The sequence below is a fragment of the Canis lupus genome, chromosome 23 (genome assembly GCF_048164855.1).
Source record: "Canis lupus baileyi chromosome 23, mCanLup2.hap1, whole genome shotgun sequence".
Taxonomy (NCBI): domain Eukaryota; kingdom Metazoa; phylum Chordata; class Mammalia; order Carnivora; family Canidae; genus Canis; species Canis lupus.
This window is the reverse complement of record NC_132860.1, coordinates 13,693,605-13,706,409: the sequence shown is the minus strand read 5'-3', so window position 1 is coordinate 13,706,409 and position 12,805 is coordinate 13,693,605. Positions and strand designations below refer to the sequence as shown.

The following is a 12,805-nucleotide window of genomic DNA, read 5'->3' as shown; positions in this document are numbered from 1 at the left end:
CTTGTATACAATGCTCTTATTCCTAGAAAAAACATCAACATATGAGGTGACAAGTTGGTGGGCAATATTAAATATATCCAAACAAAAAATTCTGTGACTCTAATAGTTTTAATTAAACTATGATTTAATAATGCTATGTAACCAATAAACAATCACATTGCTTTTATAAATTACTAAAAAGAAAATATAATTTATAAGGCAACAGGAACTTGTTCTGTCTCCAAAAACATAATTTTAGACACTTTATACTTGGGTTTTTTTTTCAGAACCACACAGAAAATAAGTGAGTATATAAATCTTGGTCTTTTTTATAAAAGCCTGAGTGTCATTCCTTTTTGCAAAGTAGAAATAAATCAAAGGCCTACCAAGGACATTACTTTAAACTAAGTTTCAAACCCAAACACAGACTCAGCAGCTTCACCCAAAGTAATTCAAGATCAAGGCCTTGCAAGAAGATTCACTATTAACTCCACAATGTTTGCCAACAGAGTGAAAATCATTTACTCATTCTTACTTTTCCAGTAAGGCAAGCACAATAGAGCTAATACTCTAAAGACACTTCTATTTTTCCTGGAAGGAACAAAGGAAGGTTGGTTCATGTGGCATCACAAAATCTGTTTCAATTTTACGAGGTCAATTTTACTTTGAAAAAGGAATCTTTAGGGGTGCCTGGGTGGCTCAGTCAGTTTAGCATTCAATTCTTGATTTTGGCTTAGGTCACAATCTCAGGGTCATGAGATCAATCCCTGAGACTGGCTCTGAGCTCAGTGGGGAGTCCACTTGAGATTCTCTCTCTCCCTCTCACTCTGTCCCTGCCCCCTCAAAAAAAGAAAAAGAAAAAAAGGAATCATTAAAAATTTAAAAACAATACTGCTTTTAAAAAGTCTCCTTTCCCACCCCATCCCCCCACCCTTTTAAAGTTGCCAATTTATTTCCTAACCAAATTACCGACTACTTTCACGTCAAAGTTTGGGAGAGACCCACATTTCAGCCTCACAGGTAAATTAATTAAGAATCTCATTCCAGTAGGTGGCTGCCTGTCATCATCACTTTGCCTTTTAATGATATTATAACAAGGGGAAAAACAGGATTCTTGACCTACTCAACAGAAATGTCCCCACTACACTCCTGCAACTTTCCCCATCCCAAAAAGGAGACACACACACATTAGAATGAGGTTTAAGAGACCCTAGGTTAGAATTTCCTTCTGCTTCTCCTCTGAAGAAAGTGGCCATCTTCCTCCTTGCATGCCTACCATTTCTATGCAGGAATTGCTAGCGGACCCATTTCAGGTGTTTACCAAAACAAGGCAATCTCTAATAAGTACCCCCGTAGGGAGAGGTGCCTTATTTTTCACTACTAAGAACTCATTTGTAAACTACTCTGAAAATGTAAAACAGTAAGTTTGCACACAAAAGATAAGTCTATAGTTTGAAATTCAGACACGAGTTATTTTAAGTGACTTCTCATGGCAGAGATGGTCTTCAAGACCTTGCAGTAGAGCAGCAATTCCAAGACCTAAACTCCCGCCCTTCACACATGGATCAATTAACTATATCATAAATATGTGGAGTCTTGGAATCTCTTCTAGGATCTCTGCCTCAGGAAAAGGCAATGAAAAAGCATTCAGCAGCAAAAAAAACAAAAACAAAAACAAAACTTCTGGGTAAAAAGCAATGTCTGAGTCAGGTCTAGACTAACAGGTTGTAAGACTGACTAAAACAACACGTGAGCAATCAACTACCCCCTACACAGCTCAAAATCTGACAAACTGCTCAGGTAAAAAGTCAGGATGCTAAACAAAGACTAGAAGCTGGGAAATTCCTCCCTCTGATTCTGTAAAACATGTGTATGCTCTCTTTTGAGAGTTAGCAGGTAAAGCATTAACCCAAAACCCCAATAATTACTCCATCATTTTATAAAATCAACTTGCAACTGATAAAACGAAGTTTCCCCAACTCAAAACAGGATCAACATTCATCACCTAAATACCACACCATGTGAAGAGGGGAATCTGAGTTTGGGGGGGAGGGACGGGGAGGGGGGGGGCACCACGGTGCCAGGAATTAAAAACTTAATAGACCAGATTATATGTCAAAGAAAAATGAAGAAATTACAAATTTTGTTTTGGAAGAACAAGATACAGAAGTAACATAAGAGCAGCAAATAAAACCAGGTAACAATTATTATTAATTATTCTGCAGAAGGCACTGTGCCGAATGGTTTGCATGCATTCCTGTATTTATTCCAAAAACCCTAAAGGTGCTAGCTATTACTATTAGTCTTCCTTTTCATACAGGGAAACTCAAGCTTGGAGAACCCAAGAAACTTGCCTGAAGACACACAGCTAGTTAACTATGTAAAAAAGAACCTAGAATTTCAAAGGCGCAGATTTGTTCAGCCAAACTCAACATTTTATGGACAAAAAAACTAAAGCTTTGAAAAGATTAAGGGAGATTAAGAGATTCCCCAGCATCACCTGAGTAGGGAGACCTAGAATCCAGATATGCAAAACTCTCTCCATTTTATACAATGTTAAGATCATTTCCTATCTACAGTTTACTCATCATTTAGGTATTCTATTTACCAACAAAACTTAAAACATTCTCAAAAAACTATGAGCAGAAACATTAACTCCACATATTTTACATTTTTATACATTTTATGATCTGCCAAATTCATTTTTAAGGAGGAGAAGGCATGTCAAGTAATTATTGCCTTAATTTCCTATCTTGCAGTTCTTCATATGCATAGGTCACAAGTGTACCTAAGGTCAAAGAAAGGCAAGGCTAAAAGACAAAGTTGTTTTTATATTTTCCATTCCCCAACTTGTATTTTTTTCTGCTCAAGATCATAGAATAGAAAAATACATACTGAAGACTAAAAAGTGTCATATTTCAGAAGACTTAAAAAGTAAATAAAACCAATTTGTGTCATCCTGATCTACAAAGAGAACTGACTTCCACTTAAGATATTATCCTCCTGCCTTCTCCTTTCCCTCCAGTTACTACTGCTAGACAATCACAGAATGAATTTTAATTTCCCAAGAGTCAGACAATAAATAGTGGCTCGATTAAGTGTAGATGATAAATAGTCACTTTAGCTCCATAATATAAGATTAATATAACAACAATACTGTCTGTAGACTTATTATGCACTAGGCATTGTTTTACGCCTCGACGCAGGTTAACTCATTTACTTCTCACCACAAGGGTATGTGGTACTTTGTAGTTCCCCAGACTACAGATGAGGAATATTGAGGTACCGAGAGGTGAAGTAATTTGTCCAAGATTATACGTGCAGCAAGTGGCAAAGTTGAGACTCCATCCAGGTGGACTGGCTCCTATCTCTCCAGAAAGGCATCAGAGCCCATATCCCTCCCTTTTACTGGCTCCAACTCCTCTGCCTCTCTCGCTCCCCTCCTTGCCAGCCTTCTTTCTCCAAACTAGCATAGAACTCCCCCATACTCACATAAGATGCATTCTCTCTCCCCACCGCCAAGCCTACGCAGTACTTTATCAATTCTTCCCAAACTGACTTTTCCCCAATTCCGAACTCCCTCTGTATTTAAATGTGTTACAGAATTATACACATAGACCCTTCTACTCATAGCCATCATTAACCGGGTACATACTATGTGACAGTGCTAAGAACATTCCCATACTTTAAAGGATTACAGTGTGTGATCCTATCCATTTTACTGATGATTAAACTGAGACTTCAAGGAAGCTGAATATCCTGGCAGTGTTCTCACAACCAATAAATGATAGAGCAAGACAGACTCAAGCTCACTTTTTCTGTGTATACATATACATGTGTTTCTCATCCATTCACGCTTCCTTTACTTCTTTTATATCGTCTAGTAGGGTACTCTCCATAAAGGAGGTGTTTCTTTAACAAATGAATTCTGGAGAATCATTTTTAAAAACAGCAATTGCTATTATTATCTTAACAGCCTCTAAAACTATTTCGCAAAAAAAAAGCAAAAGGTTCCGATACCTCAATACCTTAACAGATTCAAATACATTCAGACGGTCCCTCTCCACAAAGGACCTACGTTTGTGTAGTTTACCTTTTCAGGTGACAACTCTCCTAACAGCAGAACCCAGGATTCTCCTCTCACTCCTCACCACCACTGCCAGCCCCTCAACTACAGCCTCCTAATAAAGGTTAAGCTATAAATTGTCTTTGCTTTGCCATCAGTTAAAGTCTCTCTCGGCCCTGGGGAAATAGCAACATGACAACATCCCTGATTCCGCAGCCTGCTAAACTTGTATACAATGCTCTTATTCCTAGAAATAAGAATTTTCTTATTTCTCCCCTCTTACTCAGTGTGATTCTTTTTAACCCACTTAATGACCGTACTGTAAGTGCTCATTACATAAACATCATCTCTTCCTGGACACAAAGGCTACAGCAGTTCTTAAACGCCTTGAAGCAGCATCACAGCGATTACTGCTCATTCAGTCAACACGAAAGGTAACCAGCAGTCGCGTTTCTGTTAGCAGTATTTCGCCTCTGAATGTCACTGCAAACCTTGAGCGAAATGAAATAAGCCGCTGAGGACAAATGGATGAGACGGAAACCGGGAATTAATTCTCCACCAGAGCATCTTCACGGTCCTCTTGACATCTTAAGACTATCTTTGTTGCCTGTTATACTGGGTGGTGGTGGGGGGGGGGTGTATCCTTCATACCCTTGGTTCTCTTCCAGCATATGCCACACCTTTTAGGTCGACAAAAGCAGAGAGACAACCATCTGGGTTTCTCATTTTCTTAAAACCCCCGAAGAAGACCACTGACACCTCTTTAACAGGAGCAGATCCTAAGAATAAAGAACTCCGCCTCCCTTTCCTTTGCCGCCCCCCACCCCCACCGCCACCCCCACCGCCACCCCCACCCCCGCACCCTGACTCTCGCCTCCAGCAACCGCAGGAGCTGGGCGCGGGGGAGCGGGGAGCTGGAAGCCAGGCGGAGGGCACGCCCCGGGCGCTCGTCACCCAGCGCAGCCCAAACTTCACCTCGGCCGAGCCCGAAGCAGGGAGGCACCGGGAGGCACCGGGAATCCCCGGGAAAGGGGGTCTCCCCGCTATCGGGGAGCGTCCCTAAGTTCCTCGAAGCCCCCAAGTCCCCCGGGCGCGACCCCTAAGAGCTCCCGCCGCAGACACGCGCGCACACAAAGAGGAGCCCACGCACCGCCCCGAGCGGGCAGCCCCGGGCCGCGAGCGCCGACAGGGACCCGGCCGCGGGCCACGCGCAGCCCAGCGGCCGCCGCGACCCTGCAGGCGGCGGGCCCGGGCCGAGGGGCCGCGCACCCCGCCCCACCCCTGCTCCCCGAGCCGCGAGCCGCGAGCCCCGAGCCCCGAGCCCCGAGCCCCGAGCCCCGCCCGGCAGGAAGCCCGACGCGGCCGCACGGCCTCCCCCGAGCGATAAGGTGGGTCCGCGCTCCGCAGCCGCCAGCCCCGCCCTCCCGGACACATTCCTGGGAAGCCCGGCTCCCGGGGCGCCGAGCAGGGCGCCGAGCCGGCGGCCGCGGGCAGGGGGCAGGGGGCAGGGGAGGGCAGGGCAGGGCAGGGCAGGGCAGGGGAGGGCAGAGCCGGGCCGCCGCCCCCCGCGCCCCCGCGCCCCCGCCCGCCCGGCCACAGGTAGGCCCGCGCCAGGCACCTGGATGAACTGGATGGTGAGCGCCGACTTGCCCACGCCGCCTCCGCCGACCACCACGAGCCGGTACTTCTCCTGGCCGGAGCCGTCCCGCCAGCCGGCCGCGGCCATGGGCACCCGCCGAGCCCGCCCGCCCTAGGCCCGGCTCGGGGACGCGTGCGGCCGGGGCTGCGGGCGGGGGCGGGGGGGGCGGCGGCGGCGGCGGCGGCGGGCGGCGGGGCTCCGGGGGCGGAGGCGGGGGCCGCTCCGGGCGGCAGCGCGGCGCCCCGGCTGGCCGGGTCCCGCCCGAGGCGCGGCGAGGCGGGGGGACCGGGGCCGGCGGCGGCGGCGGCCGGGGCGCGCTCGTGCGCACGTCTCCGCAGCGCCTGCCGATCGCTGCCTCCAGCGCCGCGACAAATGGCCGTCTGGGGGCCGGGCTGCCGGGCGGCGCCGCTGCATATGCATGAGGGGCGGGGCGGGCGGCGGGGCGGGGCGGGCGGGGCGGGAGGGAGGGGCGGGCGGGGCGCTGACCCCCGGGCGGAGCCCGCCCCCCGCGTCCCTGGCCCCCAGCCGGGGCGAGCCGGGAGCCGGTGTGAGCGCGGCAGTGAGGTTCGGGCGCCGCAGACCCCCGCGCCCGGACCCCTGGGATCCCGGGACTGAGTGTGCGCGCGCGTGTGTGCGCGTGTGTGCGCGTGTCTGTGAGTACGCGCGTGTGTGTCCGCGTGTGTGTGCACCCGTGTGTGTGCGTGTGTGTGCGCATAGAGGATGCGTGTGTGTGTGCTCCTGTGCGCGTGCGTGTGTGCATGTGGAGGGTGTGCGTGTGTGTGCGCGTGTGTGAGTGTGCGTGTGCGTGTCCGCGCGCGCGTGTGTGTGCATAGAGGATGCGTGTGTGTGTGCTCCTGTGTGCGTGCGTGTGTGCATGTGGAGGGTGTGCGTGTGTGTGCGCGTGTGTGAGTGTGCGTGTGCGTGTCCGCGCGCGCGTGTGTGTGCATAGAGGATGCGCGCATGTGTGCGCATGCATGTGTGTGCGCGCGCATGTGTGCGCGTGTGCGGGGCGAGTCGGCGTCCAGTGGGAGTGGGTAGGACACAGTGTGTAACCATAACTGTGTAACGTCAGGGACTGTCAAGGATTATGTGGATGAAAAAATACAGTATCTGAAGGCGTATGTGAAAAACACAACTGTTGGCATCTTAACTCCTCTTCTGTAGGAGAGTCAATACCCTGTTTGAAGACTACAGATGGTGACCGTGATTGTGTGAAAAACAGCGTGTGACAGTGACTGAGGATCAGAGCTGTGTCACAGTGTTGTGTGTGTTGAGGGTGTGTGAGGAACGTGACAGAGACTGAGCCTGGGGAATAAGTCACAGCGATGGACAGTGCATGGACAAGAGTGAATGGGACAGGTGTTTTGTAGGTGTCCAGAGAGTGTGCTAGTGGCTGTATTTGCGTGCGAGAAATATGTGGTCGCCGTCTGGAGGAGTGTAAGAGGGAGGTCGGTTTGTCACTATGTCCCCGCTCCATACAGGGCACTGGGTGTACTCCGTGCTGGAGACGCTTTCCTAAGCAACACGGTGTCCCTGCCCTCAGGGGGCTTAGCGTCCCACGGGGAGACAGCCAGACAACAAACCGATAAGGCATAACGATAAGCGCTGTAACTAGTAAGCGCCATGCAGCATGTGTGCCCGTAACAGAAGCATTCACCCCAGAGTCGGGTGGTCAAGAAAGGCTTCCTAAAAGTTCTGAAGAATAAATAATAGAATAAATCATAATATAATAAAGTCAATAATAGGTGAATAATTATAAGTATTCCAGGGAAAGGAAACTGCATGTGCAAAAGTCAAAGCTGAGAAGATAAGAATTATGTCATGTGATTTTGAGTGTATTGGGGAAGTTTGCACGCCAGTGATTGTGAGTGAAAAGGGATTCAGTGATTGCGAGTGAAAAGGGATTATGGGGGCACCTGGCTTAAGCCAGTTAAGCCTCCAACTCTTGGTTTCTGCTCAGGCCCTGATCTCAGGGTCCCGGGATGGAGCCCCGCCTTTGGCTGCATGCTCAGCAGGGAGTCTGCTTGCCATTCTCTCTTCCTGTCCCTCTAACCCTCCCTCTAGTTCTCTCTCTCTCAAAGACATAAATCTTTTTTTTTTAAGTGATTTTATGTGTATGGCATTTTAACCAAATGTAGCAGGAATCACAGCTCTATGTAGAGGGTAATAGATAAAGCCATAGGCCCTGTGGCCAGACTGTCTGGATTCAAATCCTAGCTCTTCCACTAATGGTGTGATGTTGAGAACCAAACCTCTGTGCCTCAAGTTTTCTCTAAGGACAGTAGGACTACCTATCATAAGGAGTTGTGGTTTTTTGGTTTTGTTTTTGATTTTTCAGTAAGAATCAAATGAGTGAATACCTACAAAGCACAGAGAGCAGTGCCTGGCATGCAGTAAGCATTTATGGCAGCTTTGGAACACGACTGCAAGTTCTTGGGCACTACCTAGCGACTCGCTTAGGACCAATAGAATGCAGAGAGGTGCGGTGTAACTTCCACGGCTAGGGCAGAGAGCCGTGCAGCCTCTCACGGCTGGGAGATTCTCACTCTGGGATTCTCACTCTGGGAGAAACAAAGTAAGAAATTTGGCTACCCCAAAGCCCCCATGCTAGTGAGGCCACACGTAAGCATGCAGTGCAGAGGTACAACTGAGCTCCCACCAGACCCCCAGCATCAACTGCCAGCCATGGGACACGGCTTGGATACCCAACTCTGTTGAGCCTTCAGATGATGGCAGTCCCTGCTGGCATCTGACTGCAGCTGCCTGAGAGACCCCAAGCAAGAGCTGCCCAGGCCAGCCCTTCCTGATCCACAAAATCATGAGCAAAATAAAGTAGTAAACTGGCTGTGCTTCTCCCAATCCTTCATTTGGAAATATCTGTAAAGTATAAAGTATACCCATATATACCGCCTTTTTTTTAATATTTTTTTAATTTTTTTTATTTATTTATGATAGTCATACAGAGAGAGAGAGAGGCAAAGACACAGGCAGAGGGAGAAGCAGGCTCCATGCACCGGGAGCCCGACCTGGGATCCGATCCCCGGTCTCCAGGATCGCGCCCTGGGCCAAAGGCAGGCGCCAAACCGCTGCGCCACCCAGGGATCCCCCATATACCGCCTTTACCCAAATTCCACTATTGTGAGCATTTTACCCCATTTCCTTTATCATTCTCCCCTATTTCTTTCATATATATATATGAAATACATATATATAATACATATATAAGTTTATATTATATATATATATATGTAACCCAAATATAAAAATGAATTTTTTAAACCATTTAAGGGTAAGTTACAGACATTATGGCCATTTGCCCCTAAGTAGTTCAGTGTTTGTTCCCTAAGAATAGGGGTATTATCTCATATAACCGTAGCACAGTTGCCAACTTTAGTAAATTTAATATTGATAGGAATATTTTCATCTAATCTACATTGATATTCCAATTTTGTCAGTTGATCCAATAATGTTTTTCTCCCCTAGCACAGAATCCAGCCCAGGGTCAAGCATTGCATTTAGCCGCCAAACTCTTTTGATCTTTTTTAGTATGGAATAAAATGGTTGTGTTAAGTCCCCATTTTTTGAGAGGGGGAGCAAAATATTTGTTACACAGCAATAATATCCGGAAAGGCCTCAGCGACAGGTATTAGCGTCGATGTGAAAAGAAGGGGGGAAAAGGAGAAAGAAAGGAAAGAGGAGCCCATCTCAAAGAAGTGTGAGAAAGAGCCAGTTAGTCTTCCCACAAATGTCTCTCAATGTCTGCCAAGCCCTAAAATTTCCCATAAACTTTCAGGACCAAGAAGATGACCAAAATGTCCTCCTTATGCTCCTTGCCTTCTGAAGTACCAGCCCATTTTCAGTAGAATCTATTTCAATCACCTATTGTGAGCTGCTTCTATGCCTGAATCCTGACCAAGATTTTCTTTCCTTCCTATTCTGTACCACTACGATCCCTGTGTGTAGGACAATTCCTGAAACCAAGCAAGCAAACTCATCCTATAGACAACATGGGCCGATTGCCTCCCACCCATCTATTTCTCCTACCTTTCAAATAGTATCTCCGGATTTCCCCTTTAGTTTATGAATGGCACCTACCACCAGCTCCAGGGGTTCACTCTTATTCACTTAGGATTATCAACCTCCATTGGCCACAGTAATTAGCTGGAGGGTGGGTATATGGTCTAGGTCAGGGCAATCAGGAACAGATTCAATTGTGGGATAAAAACTACAATGAGGGAGTGCCTGAGTGGCTCAGTTAGTTAAGCATCTGCCTTCGGCTCAGGTCATGATCTCAGGGTCCTGGGGTCGAGTACGGCATCAGGGTCCCTGCTCAGAAACGGACCCATGCAAGTTCATGGCAGCATGTTCATTATAGCCAAAGAGTAGAAATAACCAATTGTCCCATCAACTGATGAGTGGGTAAACAAAATGTAGTATATTCATACAACAGAATTTTATTTGGCAATAAAAATGGATGAGGTAACTGATACACACTACAACATGGATGAACCATAAAAACATCATGCTAACTGAAAGAAGCCAGTTACAAAAGGTCACATATTATATAATTCCATTTATATGAAAGGTTCAAAGGAAGAAAATCAATAAAGGCAGAAAGTGGATTAATGGTTGTCAGGACTGAGGGGAAAATGCTGAGTGACCCATAATGGGTATGGGGTTTCGTCCTGGAGATAAGAAAATATTCTGAGATTAGACAGTGATGATGGTCGCACAATTCTGTAAATAGACTAAAAACCATTGAATTATACACTTTTTAAAGTGGCTGTTATGGTATATGAATTAAATCCTAATAAAACTATGAGGAGAAAAGATTCAATTGCAGGATTTTATCTGAACTGTCAAGGAAACATCTTTTTGCTTCAAGATGTCCCCTGTATCAACTCTCTTCCTTTTTATTATGAATATTATTGGACTCAAAGTCAAGTGTTCAGCAAGAAGCTTATAGGTTCAACTCCACCCAGACTTCTATTCCAAAATGTTTTCTTGCCCTTAGAAAATACCCCAAAAGCCTACACAAAAAGAAACCTCTACAAAAACAAATCACTGATGGCACAGGAGAATATGGGAAAGAAAGAACTAGTTGTCATTCGAGCCAAATAAAGATGAATTTTCACCTTAATGTGATAAATTTGCTCCTCAAGTAGCTGGAATAAAATAGGTATGTAAATCTTTACAAGAAGAATGACCTACAAACTTGGAAGGAATGGTAGAGATCATTCCCCCTTACCTTGCCGAAAGAAATCCTGTGACTAGGGAAAGAATTTCTTTCCCAGCGTCACCCAGCATGTTGTTAACAGGAGTCTTCTGACTCCCCTGCTTAGAGCACTTTACCTCATGCCAAGCTGGGTATTATCTCAAACCCCGCAGAGCCTCACAGCACAGAGATGGTGTAATGCTACCAGTCAAGAGAACTGTTAAATGCATCATTTTGGCCTCAGTTGAGTGACTGTCTGGCTAAAGGGTTGTCAAGAAACTTCAACAGGCAGATTCAAGGCTTGATTTGGCCAACAGATGTGTTCTGGTACATAATTCAATTTTTTAATTGAATTACCAATATTTAATTGAGTTATCAGTATTGTAAAATAGAGTATTTCACAAACAATTCTGGATTTCTAACTCTTCCCAATAAAATTAAATGAAATGGGGGATCCCTGGGTGGCCCATCATTTGGTGCCTGCCTTCAGCCCAGGGCATGATCCTGGAGTCCAGGGATCAAGTCCCACATCAGGCTCCCTTCATGAAGCCTGCTTCTCCCTCTTCCTGTGTCTCTGCCTCTCTCTCTCTCTCTCTCGCTCTGTCTCTCTCTTTGTGTCTCATGAATAAATAAATAAGATCTTTTAAAAAAGTTAAATGAAACATCTAGCAACACCAGGTCAATGTTATCACATGACAACTGGGTACAGGTAAGTACAGGCTACCCTTGAGAAAGGGTATTCCTATTCTTCAGACTCACCAGCAGTCATATTGCACCCCATCCAATTGATGTTACCTGCCTGGCCTCTATGAGCTTCAAGTGTTTGCAAATCCTACTACTATCTGCCAATGCCCTCCAACTAGGTTGCACATCTGAATCACCTGTATTGTCTTAAAATGAAGAACCTGGGCTCACCCACCCCCAACCCATCTTGATAAGTAAGATTGCAGACCAAGATTTGGAAGTCGAATATTGAAATATCCAAAGTAACCATGAGATACCTCCACAACTGAAAATGCTTAGAGGAGAGGAGAGTCATCCATGTCCACTCTATTTCAGAACAAACAATGACCTTCTCATCTGGAATGCTGGTGACTCACCATCTCTAAAAACCACCATTGCCCAAATACCATCCCTGGCCCAACCCAGAGAAAGGATCTAGGGGTGGAGTGGGGAAGGAGGTACTGCTGAAACGAAGATCCCCATGACCTCATCTATAGCTGAGTCAGACACAGCCCAGGCCTGATAACCAAAGAGGGCCAAACCCCGGATCAGAGAGCGTTCAGTTCTTACCATGGTTGATGGAAGAGCACCATCCACTTATTTCCTTAATGGGCCACTGCTTCTAATGTGAATGAATGGCTGGTAGAGAATGAAACAGCCCAGCAGGAGCTGCATGCATCTGAGATGAGACAGATGCACAAATCTATTCCTTGTTTAAAGATCACACTGCTAAGAATAGAAACTGAAACACGCTGAAGCGTGGGCACACGCAGCCCTGAGGAAGGCCACAACAGAGCCGGAGGAGTCTGTAGCTTAGTGGAGGATTGTCTGAGAATCAGAGACTGAGAGCAGAAAAAGCACCCTGAGATCATTCCTATGAAAGCTCTCATCTGAAAGGTAGGGGAAGCAATGGCCCAGGTGGAAAAGAGCAGTCCCCAGCACTGCCTAGAGATAGAGCCGAGCATGACTGGAGCTCAGATTCTGTCTCCCGGCTTAGGGCCTGACTCAGCATAGCGTACTGTCTTGGGAACCCCAGAGCCTAGGAGATGGAGCAGGGTCAAAGTCATGCCCCTCTCAGCCACAGCTGCCAGGAAGAACCAAGCAAGAATGTCTACCACTGCATCTCTTTTACATACTGAAAAATCAAAACCACTTAAATATTCAACAACAGAGACTCAGTTAA

General features: G+C 46.8%; 1 protein-coding gene across 3 annotated transcripts in view; it reads right to left on the bottom strand.

Moving 5' to 3' along the window:
• RRAS2 (RAS related 2) overlaps nt 1-12,246 on the bottom strand; it is an 81,026-nt gene extending 68,780 nt beyond the window's left edge. Inside the window, exon 1 of one of the 3 annotated variants that reach the window (XM_072793991.1) lies at nt 12,193-12,246. In XM_072793991.1, the coding sequence (XP_072650092.1) occupies nt 12,193-12,195 (3 nt within the window). In that variant the 5' untranslated portion in view covers nt 12,196-12,246. Of the gene's footprint in view, nt 1-4,696; nt 4,820-5,663; nt 5,823-12,192 lie in introns of those variants that run through there. The other 2 variants (XM_072793986.1, XM_072793988.1) reach the window with 2 other exon arrangements.
• Between the last annotated feature and the right edge of the window lie 559 nt (nt 12,247-12,805).